We start from the raw sequence: 27665 nt of genomic DNA on the forward strand, positions 1-27665 counted from the left end.
TGTCTGAACCTACAAAATACATGAAAAAAAAAATTCATCTTTGTCATTATTGAATTTATTGTATCACATATAAATACTGATTGATAACCTGCTATAGCAGACAAGTAAACATTTGTAATACCATATTGCCTGCGGGTTTTGATCCTCTGAGAGCATTTGTTTGTTGAATAAATACATAACCTACCCCTTTGTACACTGGCACCCGCTGTGTGGTAATGTGCCTGCAAGCACTAAATAGATGCTGCCAAGGTTAAAGCTGCTGATCCTCTCAGAGGGGATTCTGTTTGTTGGTCTCTAACCTTTTCTTTCTCTTACTTCTTTTTTCCCACATGGCTACCTTGCCCTTTGCCATCCCCACAGGCAATGGTAAGTAAAGATAAATGCTGTTTTTGGGTCTGTTTTTTTTTTTTTTTTTTAAATGTACTGTAAAAATCATAAATGATATTGTAAACTGCCCTCTTTAGATTTTTTTTTGACAAATCCAGTGAAAACACAGTCAAATTAAATCAGTCATCAATCAACAGTACTGGAAAATATCTGAACAGCAAATGTATAGCGTTTTTCCTTTAACAATACAAAATTACAAATGCATGTTATAGAACCTAAATAACAAGGCTACATGTAATAACTTTTTACACTGGTCTTAAAACACACCAGGCAGAAAATTTTAGGTTACTTCTGTCAAATATAGATTTTAAAGTGAAAAATGCATCTTTATGCTACTATTTAGGATATTAGCATGAATGATATGCTGATATTGTTTGAATTGTTTTTGCAACATCCATTGAATTGTGTTTGCTCAACGTCTTGCTTTAAGTGAAATAAAGAAGCCTACAACCTATATTCAAGAACAAAGCACAGCTTTTGTCAGATTGTTGCAAACATACAGGGTGTCAAATATTTACCTCGATATTAAAAATATTGTGCTCTATTTTAAGTTCTACTATATTCATCTAAATTTGAGTTTAGTAAGGTTTTCTTGTATGTAAGCACGTCTCACTTTAAGCTGTATGTTCAATGAGTTTAAACTACATTAAACAAAGTAGCATTTGCAATACCAGTTTTCCCTTGCCATAAAATGAAATGGATTTTCTGAGTAAGTTTGCAGAGTCTTGTTTGTGTTTTTCACCTTTCTGAATGCCATGTGTGTATTTGCCTGTGACCGTGCAACACTGATATTTCTGCTCACAGTCGATGATACAGTCGAGGAAAGCTGGTCTCGCCCACACACTGACCACACGAACCTCCCTGAAAGACGAGGAACTTGTAAGTGGCTCCAGCACATATGCTATACACACCGAGATGACAATGGTGTAGTTAGGAGGAGATGTGTTGCCATCTCGCTTACAGCTAGTTGTGATGCACACAGACCTCAAGTTGATTTGACAGACACTCACCCACATATGGTTTTTCACACTTTTCTCCTCGACAGCTGCAGTGCTGTCATTATTCTGCAGCCTGATTGTCAGGGATCCAATACTGTAGGCTCTGAATTTGCTGAGTCAGGCGACCCTAACGTTCAATAGAGCAATTAGCAGCCTTTAGGTGTGATCATCATAAGTTTTTTGGGACATGTTTTATTCATTTGAAGGAAACGATAAATAAGATAATTATTAAAATGGTATGTTAAATTTTGTTTTTAAATTATAATTTAAAGTAGGGTACCTCAGTAAATAATGTAGAATTATTGGTAAAGCTGATTTTTCAGCTGTTCCCTATTGCAGTTATCCTTTAAGTGTGGATATAAAATAATTATGTGAAAACCTTTTTTTTTTTTTTTAAATCTTTTTAATCAGTCAATATGTACAGATGAAAATCTTATAAAATGACAAAACCTCATCATGCAGGGATCTTATATTCCCTGACATTTTTCTTTATCTGACCAACAAAGCTATGATCTGAACAGGAGCTGTATCATTGTTATACGACTACTTTTTTGACAAAACAGAGAGGAAGATGATGAAAAGTGTAAAATTAACTATAAGCATCTCCTGGAGATCACAGAGAACACTCACAGGTGTATGACTCAATTCTTTGTTTACTAAATGAAACTGGGTTTCTAGTGGAGATGTCCTCCCACCCTGAGGGGTTGTGTCACCTCCTTGAATACATCGCCTACACTTTATCCGAGACAAAGCCCATTTTTTTTCAGGAGAAACAAAATCATTTATGCATGTTCATATTTCGCTGTCATTAAGTTTGTTTGTTTTTTGATGTGAAGAAATGGCCAAAAGTTGTGATATTTTGCTCTTTCGTTCATTGATTGTACAGACAGTTCACACATATTTTTCAAATGGATTTACCTTTTTCATTGTTTTTATTATACTTTTTCCTTCTTCCTTTCTTTTTCCTCTTTTTCTTACCTCTCTTTTTTCTTCTTTTTGTTTTTCTTTTCTCTTCTTCTTAAGTATGGTGACATTTTCTCTGATACTTTGTCCTGTTCTCATCCTAACTGCATTATGTTGAGCAACAGTGACAACAATGGCATTTATAAACATAGCCTCATGAATGAGCAAATAAGCCGAGTTTGAACACCAACATTGACAAGCAGAGCTTTACAAGACAAAAGTGCTGATTTTTGAAAGCAAGTAAGAAGCAATTATATCCCTGGTGGCCTACCTGACTGCCTGTCGACCTTTCTAACAGGAGAAGAAAACCAAGTTGGCACTTTTCTTTGTTTAACATGACTTGGGAGTTTAGACGACAGTAAAGACTAACTGACCTGACCGTGACTTTGAGTGCATGCAAACAGGTTTAAGTGGATGTGTTTGAAAAGGAATAGAAGTTTTCTTTTCTCTGGACCCTTGACCTTCTCATCCTGTCGAGGTCTCTTTCTGTTCCCTTGCTGCAACAGAAAAAACATGTCTACAAGAAAACCCTGCAAGCTATGATCTACCCCATTTCCTGCACCACACCACACAACTTTGAGGTGTGGACGGCCACGACACCCACTTACTGCTACGAGTGTGAGGGACTGCTGTGGGGAATTGCTCGGCAGGGCATGCGCTGCGCAGAGTGCGGTGTCAAAGTGCATGAGAAGTGCCAGGAGCTGCTGAATGCTGACTGTTTGCAGAGTGAGTAAAGTCTTTAGAGCACAATGACATTCATTGAATAACTCGTAGAACTGAGCTTCATGTTGATGAAAACTGGACTTTTCGTCCACAGGAGCCGCAGAGAAGAGCTCCAAGACCGGAGCAGAAGACCGAACACAGCACATCATCATGGCTATGAAGGACAGGATGAAGATACGGGAAAGGAACAAGCCGGAGATCTTCGAGGAGATCAGGAGGCTTTTCGACATCAACAAGACAATCCACTCGCAGCACATGAAAAGCATTAAGCAAAGCGTTCTGGACGGAACCTCAAAGTGGTCGGCCAAAATCGCCATCAACAGTATGTAGATTTTCTTTTGTACATAAGGACTGTGTACACTTTCTTTTTACAAGAATACTGCTCTACTATAATGCATTGCACTAGGGATTTAGGGATTAATATAGATCTATCTATCTATCTATCTATCTATCTATCTATCTATCTAGGTCGTCAAAAATACACAAATAGTTGTTTTTCAAAAATTATTTGGAAACTGAGGTAGCTCAGAGCTGTACAGTTGTTTTTGTTTATAAGTGGTTGGTAATACAACCGATTACCAATGCTTTAAAGGGGACATATTATGCAATTTTTCACCCATCTCCATTTGTTCTGAGAACCCCAAAAACATAGTATTTGAGGTTTATTTTCCCAAACTCACCTGTTTTCCAGAGTTTTAGTCCACTGAAAAGTCACTTTCTGAGCTGTTCTGAAATCGGGCCATTTAGGGGCATACTTATGCATATTCATGAGTGGGCGTGTCTATAGACGCTCACTCACTTCATGTCTCGCTCTTCTACAGGGTGATCAGTGATCGCCAAAGCAATTTTATTTTTGCTATCCACTCACCGTTGTTGTTGTTTTCAGCAAAAAGAACTGCACATTACAGTAAAACACATGGATATTTGAGCGGGTATTGTTTTTGTGAGTCCGTCTCAGTGTTCTGTGTTGTAAGACTTACACAGACCACAAACAAAGGACTGGATGGATTTATTTCATATTTTATGTGCTGCCCGGACACTCAAATTACCTCATTTGTGTTCAAAAAGACTGCAAAAGTGGATTTTTTATAATATGTCCCCTTTAAACAAAGGTTTAATTTCAGAATTTAGAAATTGTCATTATAATTTTTTAAATTTGAATATATTATTCACTAATCTGAACAATGTAAACGTCCAACATCAACATTTGATTGACAGACCCACATATGTCTTATTTTCTTTCAGATTTGGGGTTACTGGTCAGATTTTTATTATCTTGTTTTGAATCACTATGACCTAGTGTCTCAGATAGGGCGAATGCTCTTTTTTCTGTTTTTGCTCAAATTTTTTTAGCTGTTTACCTTGACAGACATATTCTTCTTCGTAAAATAATACTATTTCACAGTTGGAGGTCAGTTTATATATCAGTTTCACACTCCTGCCCATTTTTAGGCACAATTTGTGTGATTTCTACAAAAAGTACAGTGACATCCAAGACAGTTGTCACAAATTCTGGTGCACTTGTCATCAACACCACTGTGAATTTGAGGCAGAATATTGCTGAGCTACACTGTGACGGGTTTCCCGTGATAAATAACTTCTAAAAATATATTTATTTTGTAAACTAGTAAAAGTTTTTTTTGTTCCAAACTGTTGCGAATCGCAACGCTTTATCTGTAGTCTTCACTCATTTGAGCAGACGAGCATCCCCCGTCTCCCCATCACCGCTTGCCACATATGATCGGGACTGCTGCTGTTGCCAAAGCAACCAGACACATGGCTGCATATAAGGGAGGAGATGTTGCCATGGCAGCCATCACACCTTGTCTCCCCGATCACTTGTGATGGGCTTTATTAAAGGAGAGGTGCAGGGACACCCGTGCTTATTGTCATTTATCTTTGTGCCATTCAAGGACAAACGAAATTATCTCTGCTTCTATAAACTCACAATGACATGAACGGAAATTGTTTAAATATGCTGAGACTTTGGGTTTCATTTAAAGCTGATTGCAAAAACCTTTCTCATTGTAATTGATGCAGTCTTAAATAGTTATAAGGGTAGTAGAGCACGCAGCAGTCCTGGTATTGATAATGATAATGAAAATACCAGCATACCAACATAGTACCAGCAGTAATTCAGTTCTAATGTAAACTCCATATACAATAATACGCTCCAGCAAATCTCCAGCTTGCGACTGACAAACAAGGGGCAGCTGGTGCAAGGAGAGTGCATGCAGTGACAGGAGGATAATGACAAGACTTGTAAAAACATCCAGTGGGACAGGATTTCTACGAGAAAAATAAAGAGGAGACAAAACACGCACACATATAGAATACAGTAGCAGTTTGATGTTAAGTAACACTCCTTATCCTTCCCTGTGTGTGTTTTCAGTCATCAGTGCACAAGGTCTCCAGGCCAAAGACAGAACTGGTTCCAGCGACCCGTACGTCACAATCCAAGTGGGAAAAACCAAGAAGAGAACAAAGACCATCTTTGGAAACCTGAACCCGGTCTGGGAGGAGAAGTTTTACTTGTAAGTGCCATTTTTGCTTTGTCGACCCTCTTGCATCAATGTTGATTATGGCCTTTTTTTTAGATTTTGAACATGCATGCACATCACTCTATACTTATAGAACATAATGAGGTCTACTGTAGAGTATTTGTTTCTTACTGAATCCAAAAGGTTTTCAAACCTGAAGCTCAAAAGCATTTGCTCATTTTCAAGCTAATAAAGAGATGATAATGGGATACAGTACAGTAAATCACACAACAGTTTGTATTGCATTATTACCACGGAGCACTTTAAGGACTAGTATGAGAGCTGTGATGTGCATATGTTGGAATGCAAACTATGAACTCATGAGATCTTGTCTGTCAATAAGGGGGACAAAGTATTGTTTTTGAAAACCTAAATTGATTTAGTTTTTCATGTTATTTGTGGTTAAAAAATCTTAGTAAAGCTAATGTCATTAATGGTGTTCAATAGTTTGAAATATGTATTTATTATTCTTTTATGATTAGCTTACACACCAACACACACGTTTCTTTTGTCTCCACAGTGAGTGTCATAATTCATCAGACCGTATCAAGCTGCGTGTTTGGGATGAAGATAATGATATCAAGTCACGAGTCAAGCAGCGCCTGAAACGAGAGTCCGATGACTTCCTGGGTCAGAGCATCATTGAAGTACGAACTCTGAGTGGAGAGATGGACGTTTGGTACAACTTGGGTAAGCTTAGACTGTGAGCGCTGGGTGTTGGCTAGAATAACTTTGTTTTAAATGTTGACTTAAATCTGTGCTTGTGTGCGTGCGTTTTGTTTTAGAGAAAAGAACCGATAAGTCAGCGGTGTCTGGTGCCATTCGTCTTCACATCAGCGTGGAGACTGAGGGAGAGGAGAAAGTTGCACCTTACCATGTACAGTACACATGCCTCCATGAGGTAAATATTCAAAGCATTGTCAATAAGCTGATTTTTATGACATTTTTAAATTGTTTAGCCGGGAAACAATTTCAAGCAGACCTGGCTTAACTAGACAGGTTCTTAATGAACTCTCCACATTGTTTCTGTTTTCTGAAGCAAACATTATAGTCCTTGTTTCTCTGCCTCCACTTTCCTCCCTGTCTGATTGGCTGCACCAGTGTCGGATCAAATTAAAAAAATCTATTTAATTTCTATAAAAAGTGTTTTTACATATGCATTTATTGGATAAATATTCCTAATTTTAACAGATAACTTAATGGCTGATGCTTCATCAAGCTTTCAGTCACCCAAGGATAACTTGAGGTAAGTTTATCAAAATCTAGTGACTGAACAAACATAAAAAATACAGCACCTGGTAACTTATCATTTTAATACAACCGTGAATAATAAATGGCGTTGGGCTGTGAGGCAGTAATGATTTCTTTGTGCCTACATTCAATGGCTGAGTGTGTTGAGTACAAGATCGTTTCTGCAGCTGCTTGTGAATAAAAAGGTTTAATCAGTAACAAGAACAATGAGTTCAGCATAAGCTAATGTGAGCTGTGAGTAAATCCTACAGCATAGAGAAGGTTGTATTTGTGTAAACATTACCACTCTGAGTAAAAAACTGAAGTGAGCTGACAAAAGTAGTTCCACCATCTAACAACGCCTACGGCCTGATGGCAGTTACTCTGAAAGCCCTTTTCACTAATATTTCCTCCACTTTATTTTTTCAGAATATGTTTCACTTTGCGACGGACGTGGAGGGAGGCGGCTTAGTGAAGATTCACGGTGGCACAGGAGACGAAGCGTGGAAGGTTTACTTTGACGAACTTAAACAAGACATCGTGGACGAGTTCGCCATGCGTTACGGCATCGAGTCCATCTACCAGGCCATGACGTAAGGCTCAAACGTGTCTCGGTTCATCCGAAGGGATAATGGCTGAATGAGTTTGTGTTTGAGGGTGAATGAAATCAGGAAGTGCTTGAAATTAGTAAGCCTTTATTTGTGTGTATGTGTCTGTGTAATTAGAGGAGGACTGGCCAGTCAGGATCTATAAAAAGGATGTAAATTAGCTTATATGGACTAATGAGACAAGATTCCATTATTCTGAAATATGATGGGATTGTTGTGGAGAGCAGGTGGGGAGGGAGAGTCTCTTTGAATACATGTTGACAAGCACAATATTCTTAAATAACATTACAATCGGAATTATGATTCCAAACAAATTGTCTTAATAGAAAAAGATATAAATACATCATAACACAATATAGAGGTACTGAAGCATTATATTGGTTTATATTATACTATTGTACCAAAAACCTCTCAATTTATCGTTTGTCAACACAGAGATGACTCTACCATCATCGTTTTAGTAAAGAACATTGTTGCATTGCAGATATTTCATTTTAATGCGATACGCAAATGCACTTTAGATCAGGGGTCTCAAACTCATTTAAGTTCAAGGGTCAAATACGGACTAGTTTGAACACAAGTGGGTAGCAGATTTTAGGCGGAAAACAAAGAATTTCAACATTAATGTGCCCAAGTTTGTACTTCCAGTTATAAATTAGACATAAAGTACAGAAGTCATCAGAAATAACTAAGCAATAAGTGACATACAGTATGCCTAAATGTCCTTTGACTTTTTTGGGCCAATTTTGATTCAATTTGCGTAGATATTGTGAAATAATTTGAGAAAAATTGCAAGATTTTGGAAAAATCTTTTTAGTAAGTTACACAATGATTCATACTTTCCTTGTCATTTTCACTTTCGGATGCTCTGAAGGGCCAGATTTGGCCCCCGGGCCATGAGTTTGTCACGTGCTTTAGATGATCAACCTAAAGCTGAATAATAAAACGTTGTTAGAATAGCGTTTAGATGCTACTATCAGTCATGTTACTACATACAGTATTAACGCATGCCTTCAAGCTAAAGAAGTAACACCTTAATACGGGGAAGTCTACAACTAAAAATTGCTTTACAGTTCATTAATTGCAACAAATATGAAAAGCGCTGGGAGGTGAGTTCTGTTACTGTGACCTTTAACCTTTTTTTGACTGTGACTGGATGCGACAATTTGAAGTCTATTCTGAACACTAAATAGGTATACATGATGCTTTCTTTGTGTCAACAATGCTGTTATATTTCAGATTACCTGAGTTATTTTTGTTCATTTTTATTTTGCTTATCAGAATATTGTAAATATTTGTTCTTAGTAAGAGTGAGTAATGGATGCAGGGGAATGACTACAGCTGTCGGCTGTTGTTATCCAGCTTTCCTCGTTTCTCCTCCTCCATCTGTGACTTTTTTTTCCTTTCACCTCATACCTTCCCTCCCACCCTGTTTTCACTTTAATCAGTCTTTGACCATTTTTACCTACCTTCCCTTCATACCTGTCAAGTATCCCGTTTTGCCCGGGAAACTCCCATATTTTACCCCTCTTTCCCACCATCTTCCCATATTATAATTTTTTTCCCGTAAATATCCCGTATTTTAATGTAATAATAATTCAAAGATGCCTTACTAAACTGAACGGCGTCACGAGCCTCGCGAGAACTACCACCTGAAATGGCCTGGTTTGGTGGCAGCTCTCGCGAGATTAGTGCTGACAGCGGCAACAAACCCGGAAACAACTCAGAACAGAGATGATGAATGAAGACGTTCCGGCGGAAAAAAACTAAGAACTGGTGTAAATACGTTGTAAAATGAGACACAGAGTTTACCTTCATAAAGAGCAGCAGGATGTGACACAATTGCACCTTCTGTTAGATTAATAACTGAGATTTTAACGTCTACCACAGCGGAAGGAATGACGTAAGTCACCATGAAAAATCAGCCAATCACAAGCTCCACAAATATACACTGCTTTATAAAGTGTTAAAGAATGTAAAGTCTGCAACAAATGTATCTAATAAGTCATTAGTGAATACCAGAGAACCACATGAGTGAGCATGAGAAATTACAAGAAAATATGTCATAAAATAAAATGTTAATGTCTAATTTAACGACAAGCAACGTGAAATTAACAGTAAATATGCAACATGTTGACTTGTATATAAACTGTAAGTATATTAAATAAACACACGTGCTTCATTTACACATTTATGTTTTTATTTAGGGTGTTTTATAATTTAGGAATTAGGGCTGGGCGATATATCGAGATTTAAGATGTATCGAGTTTTCTATTTTGGCGATATAGAAAACTATAATATTTCATATATATATAAATAATAGCTTATTATGTATCAAAATACTAGTGTTGGGAGTCGCTGCTTTTACTTCTCAGAACAACATGTAAAGCTCAGTTAGATGGATTAATGAGTGCTCATGTTGTGCAGCTGTTTGTTAATAAATGTCCCTGTGTAGCGTTTTGTGGCAACTTTAACCCAGAATTGTCTTTCTGGTCAGACTTCATTTGATAAAATTATCTTGATTTATATCTTATGTCACCATTTTGAGAAAATATATTGAGATATGAGTGTTGGTCCATATCACCCAGCCCTAGTAGGAATGTTCACAGCATTTTAATGTTAATAAAGGTTGACCTACCAGATTCTAATCACATAATTGTATTTGGTAAGTGGTTGACAAGTGGGTATTTTAGATTTCTTGTACACCTATATTAAAATATAAGGGATACTTGGAGCTTGGTTGGGCGGGTGGGACGGCTCGTTGTGGGCGCCAGAAAATGTCCCTTATTTTCAAATCCAAAACTTGACAGGTATGCTTCCCTCCTACCCTCTACATTCCCATCCTGTTGCGATAAATAATCTCTCCCGCCATCATTTCTTTCTCCCTGCCAATTTTTCTCTCTTTCTCTTTTTTCTCCTCAGCCATTTCTCCTGCCTCTCATCAAAATACATGCTATCGGGGGTGCCGGCCTTGATGAGCACCCTGCTGGCCAACATCAACGCCTTCTACGCTCATCCCACCACCTCTACCAATGTCTCTGCACCAGCCAGATTTGCAGCCTCCAACTTTGGGGTAAGAAAACAATGGATGGATGGCTGGATGGATGAATGGATGGCTGGATGGATGAATGGATGGATGGATGGATGGATGGATGGAAGTTTGATTGAGAGATAATTTTGATTTGATTTGATTAAATTTTTATTTCAAACACGAACACAAACAGCAGTGTATTTGCCGCAATGAGAAAATAATTATAAAAATAATAATGATGAAAAATAAAAAAAAAAGCAAAAAAAGAATAAATGGTTCCAAAATCCTGCACGTGCACCCTGTGCGCATTCGAAAAAGCAGTCGGATCATAAGATCCTACCCCTTGTAATGTCTAGTACTATACTTTATTTCTAAACATTAAAGTTCTTATAATATACACCTATTTACACTATAAAAGGAGACATAATTCTTTAATATATATCTATATAATTATACAATTCATGTAATCTACTGTACATTCATCTGTCAGTATATACACACCTAATTTTTTCCCTTTAACACTTAAACTTCGAGAAGATACATTTTATGTGTCAGAATGCTTAGTGACACACAGAAGCTTTTTTTGTTGTCTCCATGTTCTGATTTTGGCTCAGTAATAACAATATGATTTATAACAATGTTCTTTGTTATATTAATCATCAAAACGAGCAAAAGAACTAAAGAGACTGGGTTGGTTGAGGTTGTAAATTGGTTAAAATAATCTTCCATCTTGCTTTGTTTGTAGCATGGATAATTCTTGTGTTCAACATTGTTAGTAGTGATTATAAAACCAAGAATAATGGCTCAAAATGTCTTGAAAGACATTACTCAGCTGTGCACAAATGGATAAGCTATCAATCAAACGAGGCTGGTCACAATAAAAGGGATTTACATGTTTTGTGTAAGTGGACTCAAGATGTGTTGTGTTACCAATTAGAATGACAGGTGTGTATTATAAACTATGACAGTGTGACAGTTCATCTCAATAACAAGCAGAGAAATCTGAAGGCTGTTCAGATCTGAAGTTAGGAATACGGTAGATTTAATATGTGCACACATGTAGAAATGCATTTTCAGATGTAGCTATAGGGAGTTTACAGGATTATTTGGAGTCTGTGAATATATTAATGACTGTAATTAATTTATTTGATGTAATCAATGGCTGCTTTTCCTTAATGCATTGGAAGGGGTTAAAATCGCTTTAATGTTAACATTGTGACATTGTCATCTGGCTGTTGTCAGTAGCGCAGCTACAGGTCTTCAATTTCAAATGCCCTCGTCGGCCATCTTCCCGCCCACCCCCCCCCCCCTCCCATCCACGCTGCATGGAGGTGTGGTAGCAGCGCCCATTGGCAGCACGCCCATGTCCCCAAACGGCTGGAATCCTGTTGTTCTTCCCACCCGACCCCCTCCCCCAGCCAACCTCCCACCCAACCCTTCCCACGTGCCTTGTCTCGAGTTGTTTGACTGTGTCATGCTTACATTTATGTTTGCGGAGGCGTTTTTTTCCTGGTTTCACACTGCTTTCTTTGTTAGGGAATTCAGTCTCAAACTGGCAGTTTTTTTTCCCCTCACCCCTCCTCTCCTCCTGTTGTTGATCCCTTTTTCACCTAAATATGTGGGCGCCGCAAATGGCTGCTCCGGTGTGTTGATGTGTCTTCTTTCACTGCAACTACCAAGTCAAATTCCTCGTATTGTTCTAAACTGTACCTGGCCAATAAAGCTGATTCTGATTCTGATTGTTCAAGCTGATGTTGGTGTGCAATATTTATGCCTCCAGATCAGTCATGCTGATATTTTTCTCATCCACATCAATCACTGTACCATCAGATAAAGTCAGGAGTTGTAGAAAAAATCAATAAATGCAACTTTTCTACTGACTTTTTCCTGTTCAGGGTTGTAGCGCATCACATATTTTCCAAACTAACATGTAACACCAAACATTTTCACTCCTAATAGTGCTGCAGCATAGACTGATATTTCACATAAATTATTTACATTTGCATAAAAGCACCAAAATTTGTACTGAGAAACCTACAAAGAGAAAAACAGTGACAGACGCCCATGTCGTGTAAAGGTCCAGTATTATGCTATAAGCCTTTTCACACTCTCGCTCTGGTTCAGTTCTTCCGCATTAGGTCAAAGGTCAAGAGGGATATACTCCTCATAGCTGACGGAAGCGAGTCTGACAGAAATTTAGGTTATTTTTTTACCGTTGGAGTGTTGATTCCTTCAAATATTTTTGCACAAACATGGCACCAGTCTCTAAGGCAGAAATATCAAGTTAGCTGCTAAAGCTAATGCTGTGCGCAAGCTGAAAATTCCAGTTTGGCCTGACATTTCAAGAGTGACCCAGGTTATAGTCAAATTTTGTAAACACGAATTGGCTGATCTGTGCTGTTTCACTTAATCAGAATCAGAAAATACTTAATTAAACACCAAGGGTTTTATTGCAGTATAAGTATAGAATAAACGGCATAGTGGTGTATTAAAATAAATACACTAAAAATGATAATTATACACATGCAGAATAAAGGAGCAAGACTACACAAAGAAAATGTGAAAACGAAATGACCTGTCCATCTTGTGCACTTCCTTCAAATTTGTAAATTTAAATAATATAAAAGCTTAATAAAAATAATCTTATGGACCTGGTTCTTGAATGGTGTACCTCACAAATGTACCTTTTAAAAGTGAGAACTCACACTGTAATACCTGCCTGGTCCACATCCCTGGTGTCATATAATGGCTAGTTTATATACATGTACAGTACATGTCTGTGATATGGATCAATTGATAGTCATGAACACATCAAGATTAGACCAAGTCAAGAAATAGGTACAGTACATTTTGTTCTTCTCTGTGTCGTTTCACCATCTCACAGTACCACTACCATTAATATGTTTAATTATAATTTATAATATTAAACAATAATTTTATTCACACATTCAGCTATCCACAGATTATGCCAGGCATTATTTATTTATTTTTTTGTGACTCCTTGTCCATTACAAATAAAAGCGCAAATACTCATTGAAACGTGTTTGTTGAAAGCCTGTATAAAGTGACTGCAGTCTCAGTCTTGCACTTGGAATATATTGGAATGTCAGATAGATTAGTCCTACCTTTATCGTACAAAAAGTCTGCTGAAATTCTCAGCACATAGCGCAAATGGCGTCGTGTTGACATTTATATCCCTCTTGACCTATGACCCCTGCCGGTTGAGCATTCGCCCATCCAAAAGGCTGTGAAAAGGCTTATTTTTCTCCATTTGTTCTAAGAACCCCAACAACATAGTATTTGAGGTTCATTTTCCCAAACTCGCCTTTTTTCTGGAGTTTCAGCCCTCTGAAAAGTCCCTTTAATGACTCTCCTAAAAACAGGCTGAGTGGGCGTGTCTGTAGACACAGACTTCATGTCTCACTCTTGCGAGGGAGATCAATGATCAATGATCAATATCCACACACTCTTGTTATTTTACCCTGCTTGTATAACATGATGGAAATCATCTTTACTCCAAATTGTTGAACAGCAACTTTTTTTTTTTTTTTTAAATCGTGCTCAATCCATTATTATTATTATTGTTATTTGACAAAATTTCCCCAAATTAAATATAGTCACTACCTGTCACCTATTCCTTGGATATTGTCTGTGCCTTATATACTACATACTTTTATATCATTTATATATGGAAATGCAAAGTAGCACTAATGCTGAAATTGTTCGAATCCCCACTTGAAATCAAACTTATTTGTATTTGGCCCCTCCCATCTAAGATTTACACAGTATTCACCCACACGCTGCAGTGCTCATTTAGCTTTAGATTAAAATGATAATCTATATTAAGTATGCTAATAAATCCCTAATAAGATACATTTATCATTTGCTTGATTTAGGGTTGTTATTTTTTTACCTGCAAGAGACAAACACTTAAAAACTTGTTCCACAGTTTGTTTTTTTTCACTCCAGACGAAATTCAATATCTTTGTCTGGTCAGTTGATCTGCCACGTCGTGGCTCCTTCTCCTGCTGAGGACTTTGTTTTCCCCACCGACTTTCAATTTGCTTTCTTGCTACTCCATGTCGATACATTTGTGCAGCCAAAGAACATGAAACAGTATGTGGCTCAACAGGGATACTGCTACTGGTTGGTGGTTTAAGTGGGAGAGCTGGGTGTCCAGTAATGATCAGTGATATGATCATTACTGGACATATTTTAATCCAAAGCAAGAGGAAAACAGTTCTCTCAGTTTGAAATACTTGATTTATTTTATATAATGAAGACTATTTTTTTCTAAAGTGTGACCGATATCAATATATTATAGATAATTTATGTTATTTACTCTTTTCTTCATGATTAATTTAAGTTGATCTAACAAACTTTTTGGTCTTGTCTATATCCATCCATACTTTCTAACTTACTTCACTTTTCCGATTTCTCTTTAACTTATAATTTAGGATATCTGAGGAAATCTCATGCAGGAATATTAATAATTAAATACTTCTTGGATGGAACTGATGGTTTTGAAGTTTTATATTGTGTCTGGGTTTTACTGTACAGTCTCATCATTTGCAGGAAAAGTTCCACGTTTGATGTTCCCATCAGCATCCAATATGTACTTATACTATGGTTCAAAAATCTGCAAGCTGTTTTTATATGACAAAAATAACCTGCGTAAATAATTTAATTATTAAATTTCCCACAGCCAAAGCTCCATTTCAATTATCATCTAATCTCATTCTGCTCCTTCACTTCCAACCCAAGCGTTGTAACCCTGGACGTTCTGTTTATAATCTCTCCATCAACTCCTTTCACTCCCAGATTTGAACCCTATATCTTACTTTTTCACAAATGGTTTGTCTGGCTGGAGAAGTGATGGAATCAAAGTAACGTCTGTCTTTCTGTTTGTGATGTTTTTTTTTTTTCAACAGAGAGATCGTTTTGTGAAGCTTCTGGATCAGCTGCACAACTCCCTACGCATCGACCTCTCCATGTACAGAGTGCGTCACCTATAATAGCTCCTTGTCAGGTTTTCCTCACCACATACAGATTTTTCTGTATCATCCTTATTATATATAAGCTGTTAATCAAACATCTACTGTATAAGGAGTTATAAAGTACAAATTTGATAGTCATACTTTTATAATAATTACCTTAACAATACCAACCAGTCACTCAATGAGAAGTTAGATGTTGAGCAGCATATTATAATACTCCTAACCTATAATTTCATTGTCTCAAACAGGAAGGCTTTAGCTTTGATTTCCAGGTTGGAACTTGGGTTATTTCTGTTTAGTTTCATCTGGGTACTTTTGTGTTTGGATGTTCACTGTGACTTTTTTTTTCCAGTGATACAGTTGTACATGAGCAAAAAACCTTCATGATAATAACCAGCAAAAAAAATAAAAACAAGTATGGTACAAGTGAAAGTCCTTTGCTGTTTCAAAAATTATTTAATGTGATTGTGTTTGTGTCCAGAATAACTTCCCAGCCAGCAACAAAGCTCGTCTCAGTGACCTCAAGTCAACAGTTGATCTTCTCACCAGCATCACTTTCTTCAGAATGAAGGTGGGAACTGAGCATTATCTCCAGATCATCGTAATCAACTAACCAAGACATAAAAACAGGTCTTGGTTAGTTCAGTAAACATTAGACAGATAAAGAAAGTGTATATAGCCTTTAAATGTCAATCGGTTTTAATGAAATCTAAGTAGATTATTTGTCTCAAGGCTTTTTGTCAGGTCTGTAATCAGCTTTGTGTTGGTAAAGGTTTATACACTGATGCATGTGCTTATATCTGTCCATGTTTAGGTGTTGGAGCTGCAGAGTCCACCGAGGGCAGCTTTTGTAGTACGAGACTGTGTCAAGGCGTGTCTGAATTCTACCTATGAGTATATCTTCAATAACTGTCTGGAGCTCTTCAACCGTCAGTTCCAACCCACTATTCAGGAGGTGAGTACTGTAGAGTGTTGATGAGATATAAAGCATGTCTATTACATCTTTTAGTCACATTTTCAGACCAGGGCTGCTTTTTTTAGAACCTCAACAAAGGAGGTACTAAAAAAAGCAGCACCAGGTACCACAGAGGAGGTACTTTTTCCCAGTGTAAACTGACAAAAAAGGGAGTAGAGCCGAGCCGAGTTGAGCTGCTACTGCCAGTAGAAACGTGCCATTAGTTCTCAGAAAAACACTTGACTGAAAAAAACAATGTTTTACGATGGGGATGTCAATGACTATTATGAGAGAAATATAATGGGAATATGTATAAGAAAAAGTAACGTGATGTATGCAACCTATTACATTTAATTTTTATTATGGTAATCCTTGAATATAAAGTATTTAGTGACATTTTACTTGATGTTTTATACATAAGATGGCATTACGTTGTCAATATTATGACGAGACACGTCATTAGCATTAATAAGGTGTCATTAAGTGTTGTTTATTACCCTAACCTTAACCCTAACCCCTAACCCTACCTAGCCTGACTAGATCCTTCCACCTAACCTAAAAACCTAACCAAAACGACACTTAATGACAGCCTTCATGACACTGTGTTCATGCTAATGACGGATAATGACTGCGTAATGTCAACCTTTTGTATTTTTAGTGTATTTTTAATGCAAGTGATTTTTATTCTATTTAAGTATTCCAACTATTTCTATACTATATATGTCTTTGTCTTTCAGTCTGTCTATATTTACATATCTACTATCTGTCTATATCTATATTTTAGAGATGGGTGATAATATCGGGCGATATTTGCCATAAAATGTGATATTGGTCGACATCGGTATATATTGAAAAACCAATATATTGCTAAAAACAATTGTAATTTTTTAATTTGCACAGATACATTTTTTGTAAGTACATCCAGTGAGGCATCGCATTAAAAATAGGCTTAATGTGTTATTTCAACGATATATAAGGGGGGTCGATGTATATAGCAGAATCGGATAATTTTGAAAACCTGCAGTTTTGTATTGGACAATACCAGCATATCAGATATTGACACAAATGTGTCAAAAATGGTTCAACCTTCACATTAATCCAGTAGTTGAGTTCCCCATGTGCTCATATTTTCTTGTTTCCTCTCCGTCAGCCTGAGCCAAAGAAGAAGAAGAAGAAAAAGAAGGAAAAAACTGAGAATAATAAAGACAAAGAAGCAAATGAAGGCGAAGAGGGAGAGCAGCAGGAAGAGGAAGAGGATGAAGAGGAAGAAGAAGAAGAGGAGAATAAGAAAGAGGAGAACCAACCAGAGGAACAGGGTCCGAGCATCCAGAGCCTGGACTTTTGGCCCAAATTAATTACTCTCATCGTGTCCATCATTGAAGAGGACAAAAGCTCCTACACAGCCATCATCAACCAGTCAGTGCTCAACTCTCATCCTTCCTTATGTTGACAAATCCAACACAATTTTTTTTAACTCTTGCTAAAACTAAACGTGACATAAAAGACCATTTTTTTTCTTAATTGCAATGGTTTTGTTTCCAACTGTAGATTTTAAGATAGAATTCAGCTTGCTCCTAAAAGGAGAAACCTCTTAAATGTTTATCATATCAGTTATAAATGCATACATTTTGCTGATGCAAACCTTCAGTGCAATAGATGGTAAATTCATGCAATTCTTTTTTTAACGAGCAGGAGAGCCTGTACCTTAAACTACATATTTTTAAAGTTAATAGATGGAAAGAAGTGGTTAATGCTCTGGGTTCTGATCTCTTTGTTCCTTTTAGATTTCCACAGGAACTCAATGTGGGGAAAGTCAGTGCTGAGGTCATGTGGACGCTTTTCGCTCAGGACATAAAATACGCACTGGAGGGTGAGACAAGCCTCTGTTTGTGTGTGTGTGTGTGTGTGTGTGTGTGTGTGTGCAGAAGTTAATCCCCTCCATGCTTCTTCTCCTTCTTCCTGTCATTTGTATCCATCAGTTTTGGATAGAATTGACCACTGCCACTGGAACAATGGTGAGAAAGTGTAGACAAAAAAAAAAAAAAAAAACCAGAAAGTAGCCGTAGAATAAATTGTGTCAGATGAGTGTGTGATGGTGTGCGTTAGCCTTAGTGTTGAAGCTAAGGTAAAGATGACCCTGGTGTCTGTGCCCCTGGGATGTAATGGCTGTTTCAGTTTTGGAATTATATTGAAGTTTATTGAAATCTTTAGCTTTAGCTGCTCTGATGTGTCAATCATAAGCTGATGAACACCATAAAGAATCAGATAGAAGGTTCATAACTCAGAGTAGAGCTGCTGCTCCTTCACATCGAATGGAGCCAGTTATGGTGGTTTTGTCATTTGGCAAAAAAACATATGGTTTTTATACTTTAGTGCAAAAGATAAAGTTTATTACTCAATCAAGGACAAAACATCAGACAGTTAAGTTCAAGAAAAGAGTAATACATTCCTATATCTATGTACAACTGTTTAATGCTACAATATAATTTAAAAAGATTCAAAAATTTCTGATTTGAAGTGAAAGTGTAAAGTATAAAAAGAAAAATTCAAACAATATCATTAAGTAGTCAAAAATGTGAAAAGGCTATGGCATATACGTGGCATATATACGTGAGAGTTAGATAAACATATTCAACGTTTTCACTAACCGCTTAAAGTACATTTGCATTTCTAAAAATATCCTGATTGATTTTAAAATCTAAAATTTATCACAAGACAAATTTACACAACACAATACATGCTTTTATGTAACAAAAAATAACTATCTTCCTCCCATGACTCAAACTACAATAATTCACATCAAAGTGCAATACACTATCTGTGCCATATTTATTTATCTCGCCAACAGGACAGTTTATATTTTTACATTGTGCGTTGTGGTCATGTACTGTATATAGTGTGCTGAGTAGTATTATAGTAGTATATATTTATATTTCTTTCTTTTTCCAATATTTTATATTTTATTTAAGTGTGTGTTACAATACAGGTACAGTATATGTCATTTGTCATTCTTGGAGGGCACCTTGATTTTGTAGTATATGTTGTACAATGACAATAAAATAATCTATTCCATTCTAAACTGTACTGTGGAAGATTCCCTAGTTAGAGGACGTGCTGCTAGTCGTGCTATTGCTAGCATGTGTTCCTGTCAGTGTGTTTGTCTTTGGCGCCCTGATGTTTGTGTTCTGCTGCTGAAGTCACTCTCATTTCACTCATGCTTCAAACCTGCCTTCCTCCTGCTTTCTTCATCCTCACCGGCTGTCTTGCTATTGTCGCTGCCTCAGCGCCGCAAACATTTCGCATCCGCAGAGTTGATTTTTACGCTGGTAAGAATATGTGTGTGAGTGAGATTGTGCATTGTGTGGATTTGTGTTTGTGGGTTCTTTGAAAGCTTACATGAGTTACGTCACTTTTATTTCTGAATTGGTGTTAAAGCTCTGGAAGCGAACTTAATTTACATCTGGAAGGACTGAAGTGGTTAAAAGAAGATGTAAATGTACACCGTGACATTTTTAGCTACTGTTTCAGGATCTCCTTGGTTTAAAAAACAATTTAGCACCTTAAGATTTAAACAAGCCATAATCATTCCTGACACTTTGCACAATAGATTTTAGGTGAATTTACTCAGTTTGGCTTCGACATCCACAAACCTTTGGGTACTTTCTTGGCTGGAATTTGTAGAATTTATTTCAGATCTTCTTTGTGTTGCTATGAGGGTAATTTAACTCATCGGTGTAGTTAATCAGACTTTTCTTCGCAAAAAAAAAAGTAAACAAGAGCACTCAGACAACATAAATCTCTGCCAAGCACCAAATCTCCTCTTTGCCTGATATTTGCAGTTATCTGGATCAATGATCCTGATCATGGAATTATTATCGTTCACACTTTAAAGGCTTTGAAGAAATGTCTATCCTCATTAATAACTATACAGTAGATCCAAATGTAGGGGCACCCTTACTGTTTTTTTTTTGTTGAAAATCACAAAACCTGACAAAACGAGATGTGAATTTTTGTCATGTTATTTTTCACCATCTCCATTTGTTCCAAGAACCCCAAAAACATTGTATTTGAAGTTTATTTTCCCAAACTCGCCTGCTTTCCATAGTTTTAGCAACTGTAAGTAAGTTAGTAAGAAAGGAGCAAATCACCCTCTGACTAACGATTGAGAGAATCAATGAAAAAAACACTTTGGCATGTGTGTGAAGCCCAAATAGCACTTTATGATGTTTAAAGCACAGAAAAATCAATTTAACTTAACATGGGCCCTTTAAACAATCGTTGGTTGTAAGGTCTATCTTTGGTTAGATTTTTGTCAAAATGTGTTACCCTGCTATCAGACAAACAAATAAATAAATGCCTTTGAAAATATTACTTCCTTGTGGAGGCAGAAATACTGATCAATGAGCAAATGATGGCATAACTGTAACTCATTTGGTCCAACCAAGGTGCTCCGTGACCATTCTTCATATAGACCATGTGCACTGACATACAAACACTTTAGCAGGTAAACTTGAGGGCAGATTTGCCACTGCTAGGAAATAAATGTCTAGACAACTGTAACTCAAACCCATAGGAGTCCTTGGCCTCATCTGCGGGGAATCAAATTGACCTTTTGTAATCCCTACTGGGCTGTGGCGTGTGTTTGTGAGGCGTAGTTAGGTCCAAATTGTGGGATTTTAAAAATACACAGTGTGATGTCTGCTGACAGATATTATGGGAATAACCAACTGGTACCTGTCATTCAGCAGTTTTTTTTACTACTTAATGGAGTCATTAATTTCTCCATATAATTTTGTAAACTGGGAATTTTTGTGTGTGTATGTGTCATCATGAGAAGTGAAACCTGGATTACTCAAAAATATACTCCAGGTTTCACGCTGCCCTTCATGTACAAACGACAACATGATTTGGTTCAAATGTCTCGTATTTTCACAGGTTGCAGGCGAAAGTTCACAGATTTTCGTAGAGATATAAAAGATGATTATTTCTTTTTTCATTTTTTGATGTGATGTTTTCTGTTTCGTCAGAACATGAGAAGCACAAGCTGTGCAAAACTGCTGACTACATGAACCTGCACTTCAAGGTCAAATGGCTTTACAACGAGTACGTGAACGAGCTGCCCGCCTTTACCGATGCTGTGCCCGAGTACCCCGCGTAAGACAGACACACCCGTGCACGCACTCACACGCACTCACATTTACCTAATCATCGGCTGTCACAAAGGAAAGCTTATCTTGATTGATTTTGAGAGCGCTTCTAAATGAAATGACGGGCACTCATTGACAGCTCGTCTTTGTGGGTGTGTACAAAAACACAACGGATTGACAAGATGATATTTACTGAAATTATTGATGCGGCACCTTGTGAAAACACCTACATGAAAGAACAGCTAAAGTCACTGACGTGTCTATTAGGAGACTGTGGACAATTTGTTAAAGAATCAGAAAGGTAATTACAACCAAGGGATCATTTCTAAAACTCAAACGGTCGATAAGAGAAAACTGCTTTTTCAATTTCTGCCAAACGTGTCCTCATTATCACACTGCTTCCTCTCAGTCATTGATAAGCGTGTGTTTTTGCTACAGATGGTTCCTTCAGTTCGTTCTAGCCTGGCTGGCTGAGAACGAGGAGGTTTCACTGGAGTTCATGCACGGAGCGTTGGACAGAGACAAAAGAGAAGGGGTGAGTCCAAAGGCCACCTTTCAGACTATGAGCTTGGCCAAGGGCTGCTGCGTTCATAGTTCATCTTCTGTGTGAATGACACTGGGGCGAAACCGTGCAGAGATTTATTAAATTCTGAGAGACTTTGTCTGCATAGACCTGTAGGGCCTGACAGTTCTTACAGGTGCTAACAAGCAACAAAGCTTCTCTATCTGATGTGAGTGACTGGTGTGAATGATTCATGGATTCTAATGTGCTTTGAGTCTCCTCAAAATAAGCACTATATAAATCCAAGCCATTATTATATTATTGTTATTATTATTATCAAGTTTTAAGATTCAAGAGATACTTGTTGCTTCCCCTTGTGTAGTTAAATAGTATCACTAAATGACCCAAATGGGTACTGCGCTGTTATTTAAATAACTACTAGTGATACGATACGGTAGACAATAGTGCTGTTGGAAAAATAACAATGCTTTTAATTTGACTTTAAGTCTGGACGTACTTGCATACTTACTCTGGGTATGACCTTTTCAAAGCAAGCTCAGAAGTGAAAAAAACATAATCCGCTGTTTAGTAGATAATGTGTATTATTTTTATCTGCCTCCCTATTACATTTTGTAATGTTTCAGTATCGTGACATCTTGTTGAATGATACTGTATATCGTCCCATCTTTAATAACCACACCATTGCAAACAGATTCAGTTACCCGATACTTTCCTCTTAATACTTTTCTACTCTCTTTACCACAGTGGGTTTGAAAAGGACTGATTGCCGAAGTTTTGAGAAGACATATTTTTCTATCAAGAATGGATCTCATTTTTACAATCATGTCATAACTGGTAGTTGGAAAAAGTTTGCTTGTATAGTTAAATGATTTAAAAGCAACTCAATCTGTATGCAACCAAACAATAGAATTACCATCACAAACGCTACTGATCAAGGCTGTGCTGCAGGGAGGATAAATACTTCAAAGCTGCACAGAGCCACACTTTCCAACACGTCAGACGAGGTTACTCATTACTGAGTTGAGATCTGAGGACATTTATTTATATGTGTTGGCTTCCTGAGAAGCTAAACTGAAACACTGACGCTCACTATTTGTTGTATCCTTCACTTTCTGACTGTTAAGTAGACGAATAACACAGCTCATTTGAGGTTTAGCAAAGAGTCCATTAAGGGTTTGTTATTGGGAAAAAGCAAAGTGCTCATTAACCTTCCTTTAACTTTTACACAAATGAGATTTGAACAAATGCATATACTTATACCATTACGGTGGCTATTGGAGCACTTTATTTGTTCAGACATAGAAGGATATATTTTAGTGATAGTTTGACAGGAAAGAAAGGCTGTCAGATGTCAGAACTAACCATGTTTGTTTCTTTTCCCACTTTCAGTTCCAGCCGACATCTGAGCACGCTCTGTTCTCCAGCTCAGTGGTGGACATTTTCACTCAGCTTAACCAGAGCTTTGAGATAATCAAGAAGCTGGACTGTCCGGATCCTGCAGTGGTGGCTCATTATAACAGACGCTTTGCAAAGGTGAGATGTGTGACTCTCTCCTGCTCCACCTGTGAGTGCTTGTTTCAGTTTGTTAGCTGTCATTAGATTCAGGGTGAATTCAGTTCCATCACAAACAACACAATGCTTGCGAATAGGACTGTTGATAATCATTGAAACAATGCACAAGCTTTCACTACTGAATTTTGTTAGTAAATTTAATTTTGGATGCTACACTTCACATTATTGAGCATTTTTCAAGGTCAGAATCATCAGCACCAGAGTTTTTTCTTTTGCAAAACAACTCGTGACTGCAACAGACTGGCGTCCTGTGGGTGTATCCCCGCCTTGAGTCTGTTGTGAGCAGAAGATAAAAGGATATAGCCTGCATACCTTAACAATGTAATTTGTACATTTTGAGGCTTTTAAAGTTGTGACATTGTGACTGTTCAAATTAATCAGCCATCCCTCATATGAGACAGGTTTAAATTGTTTCTTTTATGTAAATGTTAGTTTTTTATGGGGTTGAAACTGATTTCCTGCTCAGTGTTGTGCAGTAAGGCTGTATTTCTTGAAGTGTAATCAAAGTCGGTGGCTTTTAGGCCATTATAATCCATTAAAACTGACAAAGCATTGGGTACAGTGTGTGTCTGTGTGCTGGCCGCCCTCCTCCTTAGCGTGTGGGGTGGGGTGGGGGCGGTGAGGCTCTACTCGATCAATATTGGACTCATTAAATAAAGAATGGCTAATGTAAGCCATCACTCTGAGCTGTCCACCCGGCTGTCCCCAACCCTTGACTCACTTCTCGTTCGCCGCCGTTCCACTCATGCTAATTTCCTCCACGCTTTTTATCCCCTCCTCCGCTGTGCCGTCATCTTAATTGCCCTGTGGACTCAATGATACCTGTCATTCAATTCCTCTCCTCTTTTGTTTTTTTTTACCTTTCTGTCACCTATCAGTTCCCAGGTTTATTACTTTAGTTATCCAAGCATCAGCAGTTATAGCTCATGTTGGTCATGGCAGCTGGATAATGGCGCCTAAGCCTCAATAAACAGCGTGGGCTGCTATCAGAAATTAGGTGCTGCCTCAGCACAAAGCAGGGAAATTTCTCACAGTAAGGAGCCATTGTTTTACTAACCAGAGAAGAATGTTGAATTATTCCTGGGATATTATGTAATATCTTAGTTTCAAAATAATCCATATTTTCATCAAATAATTTTTATAGTTGAACATGTTCATAATTTGTTTGCGATTTCTGATTAAAGGGCACAATTTCTATGTTTTTTTTTTTGGGCTCTAGTGGCCTTTATATGACAGTTGCTTGACAGGAAAGGGATCAGAGAGAGCAGGGAATGACACGCAGCAAAGGGTCCCAAGCCGGGAATCGAACCTGGGACCGGCTGCAGCTGAGGAACTACAGCCTCCGTACATGGGATGGGCGCTCAACCCACTGAGCTACACAACACCCTCAATTTCTATGTTAATATCTCCAGCAAGATTCTTTTTGTTATGCAAAAAAACAAAAACATTCTTGTTGGAATTATCGCGTGGAAGTCAAGAAAACATCAAAGGAAACATCAAAGCGATCAGCAGGCACCTCTGACGAGGCAAAGACTGACGGTTGACAGTCAAAACATGTCAGGAGATCAAAGTAGATTTCTCGAGGAACAGTTGTCTGAATAAATTAAACCTTAAAATACAATCTCTATGTTGATGTTAAATGCAAGAACATACCCTTAAATAGTGCATTCATGAATTATTTTATAATAATATTAGTTCTTAATAGTTTATATGTCCATCTTAGTGTTAAATTTAGCATTTAAATGTTGCTTGTTTGTGCGTGCATTGGGCATGACCTTACATTTATTTTATTTATTCATTATTTTTATTTAAGTAGGGACAGTACATATCACAGAGCATTCAACAAATTACAAGGTGAGACACAAAACAATATACAAAAGGATTACATATTAATATGGGTTGTGTCGTATAAAGAAGTAACGGCACTGCGTCCTTCAGCTCGCACTGACATCGCCTACAGAGTTAGACAGAATCATTATTATTGTCATTACTCAAACTACTACTACTAACTACAAATGCAATCTTGTAAATGTCAGAAAGAAAAGATATTGTGCAAACAGGATCAACGTGTGTAAAAAAAGAAAGAAAGAAATCAAAGCAGTGTCAAAGTATCAAAAACAGCAAAGATGTGAAACGGTAATTAGTCATTTATAACCTATGCACCGTAAACTATTAAACACTGTGAAATGGAAAGTTAAATATGTGTGAAAGAGTGGCTTCAGAGTAGCACGTCTGTTGTAGAAGCTGTTTGAGCAGTTCAACAGCAATATTCCAGTTGTTGTTGTTGGTTTTTTTTTTTGGTTGTTTGTTTGGTTGTTGTTGTTTTTTTTGGGCTCATTAGCTCAGATCTGTCTTTTTTGTTAAAATAAAACTGCTGAGACTATGGGGGAGTCTCAATTCTGCATAGAAACCCATAAAGTCAATTAGATGCAACTTGTATCAATGCAGCCTTTTAAAAGATGAACTGAACCCTGAGGAAGCCGAACAGAAGCTTATTAAGCCCGATCAATGCAATCCAACTCGAACACAATGTTTGTTATCTCATTATCGTGTTTCCACAGACGATCACCAAAGTCCTGCTGCAGTATTGTGCACTGCTGGTGAAGAGCTTTCCATCCTACTGTGAGAAGGAGAAGATAGTGAGTACTGTTGCATCCAAAAGCGAACCCAGCATCATACATTTTTATACATTTATCTTTTATTCTTTTTGTTTGTTTTGTTCTTTACCTCACAGACCTAACCTTTTTTGGGTTTTATTCCTTTGCTTTCTGCACATCCTCAAAGTTATTCTCTTTGCTTGTTTGCACCTTGTTTGACCTTTCTAACTTGTCTCCCTCAATCTGCTGTGTCTCTCTCCCCGCTGTCTTCACTCAGCCATGTGTGTTGATGAACAACATCCAGCAGATGAGGGTTCTTTTAGAGAAGATGTTCGAGTCCATGGGAGCCAAACAGGTTAGTGGTGAGAAGGATAGTGACAGAGTGCTGGCCCCGACCCTGATTTCATTGGGTTTTCACTTTCTCAACTTTATTGAATTAAAAGAAATGTTTTAAGGATCTTGTAACAAGTTTTTAATCAGCAATTTCATTGTATTTTTGTTGGCATTGCACACGAGGAGGAAGAATCATGAAACAGAGGTTCCGATAATGTTTCTAAGGGAAATTCATTTAGTTTTTACATATGTGCAGCAACATTCATTTTGCTGAAAATGTTTTTTTCGACTACATTTTTTAAAAGACACAATAACTTCTCTATGACTGTTTTAATACGGTTAACGAAGCCAATCAGAACTCACAAGGTCACGTGGTTTCACGCATCGATCGCATCAAATCTGTCTGTGTATATTTACAAACATTAATACCATCAGGCTGATAAATGGTAATTTAATCTTTAAAAAAATGTGTAAACTCTATCCTGTATATTTTAGACGACTAAATCTGTTACAAATATAGTCGACGCATTTTTTAAAGATTAAGTTCTTAATGTCATTTATTTATTTGTTGTCCTGATGACGAAATGTTGACTAGAACTACATTGTGTTTTAGTCAAAAGACTATAACTAACACTAAATCAAAATTAACGCTGATGTGCAGGTATGTGTGTGTTTGTGTGGGAAGCAGTGTGTGTGTGTGTGTGTGTGTAGGTACTTTATCAAAGGCATGGTACAAAGGTTGAGAGAAACAATGTGAACTGGTACGTATATGACTTAAAAGCATCAACGCTGTGTTCCCTTGTACTGGGATGTGGATATTACATACACTTGAATTTTAATTAAATTTATCTTAATTATATTTTTCAATATTGAAGACACCTACTGTGTCACGGCTGTGTCATATTTCACTGGGAAATTATTAACTGATTTATGAGTGTGTATTTAGTGGATTTTCGTGTGACGGTTCATATGCACTGATGAACTGTCAATGTTCCAACAAACTTAGGCTCATGCAACTATCCAAAAAGCTCACGGTGTTCTATAAGTTCTATGTTCTCAAA

The 27665-nt window shown here is 37.4% G+C and overlaps 1 protein-coding gene across 2 annotated transcripts in view; it reads left to right on the forward strand.

The window, feature by feature from the left end:
- The window catches only part of LOC114469181 (protein unc-13 homolog B-like), a 116022-nt gene that overhangs the window by 67108 nt on the left and 21249 nt on the right, over positions 1–27665 (forward strand). For both annotated transcript variants that reach the window (XM_028456413.1, XM_028456412.1), the window contains 19 exons: positions 361–366; positions 1192–1266; positions 2855–3074; positions 3166–3393; positions 5464–5605; positions 6132–6301; positions 6397–6512; positions 7271–7434; positions 10372–10522; positions 15412–15480; positions 15959–16048; positions 16292–16432; positions 17583–17848; positions 18217–18302; positions 21460–21586; positions 22018–22114; positions 23492–23635; positions 26236–26313; positions 26549–26626. In XM_028456413.1, the coding sequence (XP_028312214.1) occupies positions 361–366; positions 1192–1266; positions 2855–3074; positions 3166–3393; positions 5464–5605; positions 6132–6301; positions 6397–6512; positions 7271–7434; positions 10372–10522; positions 15412–15480; positions 15959–16048; positions 16292–16432; positions 17583–17848; positions 18217–18302; positions 21460–21586; positions 22018–22114; positions 23492–23635; positions 26236–26313; positions 26549–26626 (2448 nt within the window). The remainder of the gene's footprint in view (positions 1–360; positions 367–1191; positions 1267–2854; positions 3075–3165; positions 3394–5463; positions 5606–6131; positions 6302–6396; positions 6513–7270; positions 7435–10371; positions 10523–15411; positions 15481–15958; positions 16049–16291; positions 16433–17582; positions 17849–18216; positions 18303–21459; positions 21587–22017; positions 22115–23491; positions 23636–26235; positions 26314–26548; positions 26627–27665) is intronic.

This window comes from Gouania willdenowi, chromosome 9 (assembly GCF_900634775.1).
Source record: "Gouania willdenowi chromosome 9, fGouWil2.1, whole genome shotgun sequence".
Lineage (NCBI taxonomy): Eukaryota > Metazoa > Chordata > Actinopteri > Blenniiformes > Gobiesocidae > Gouania > Gouania willdenowi.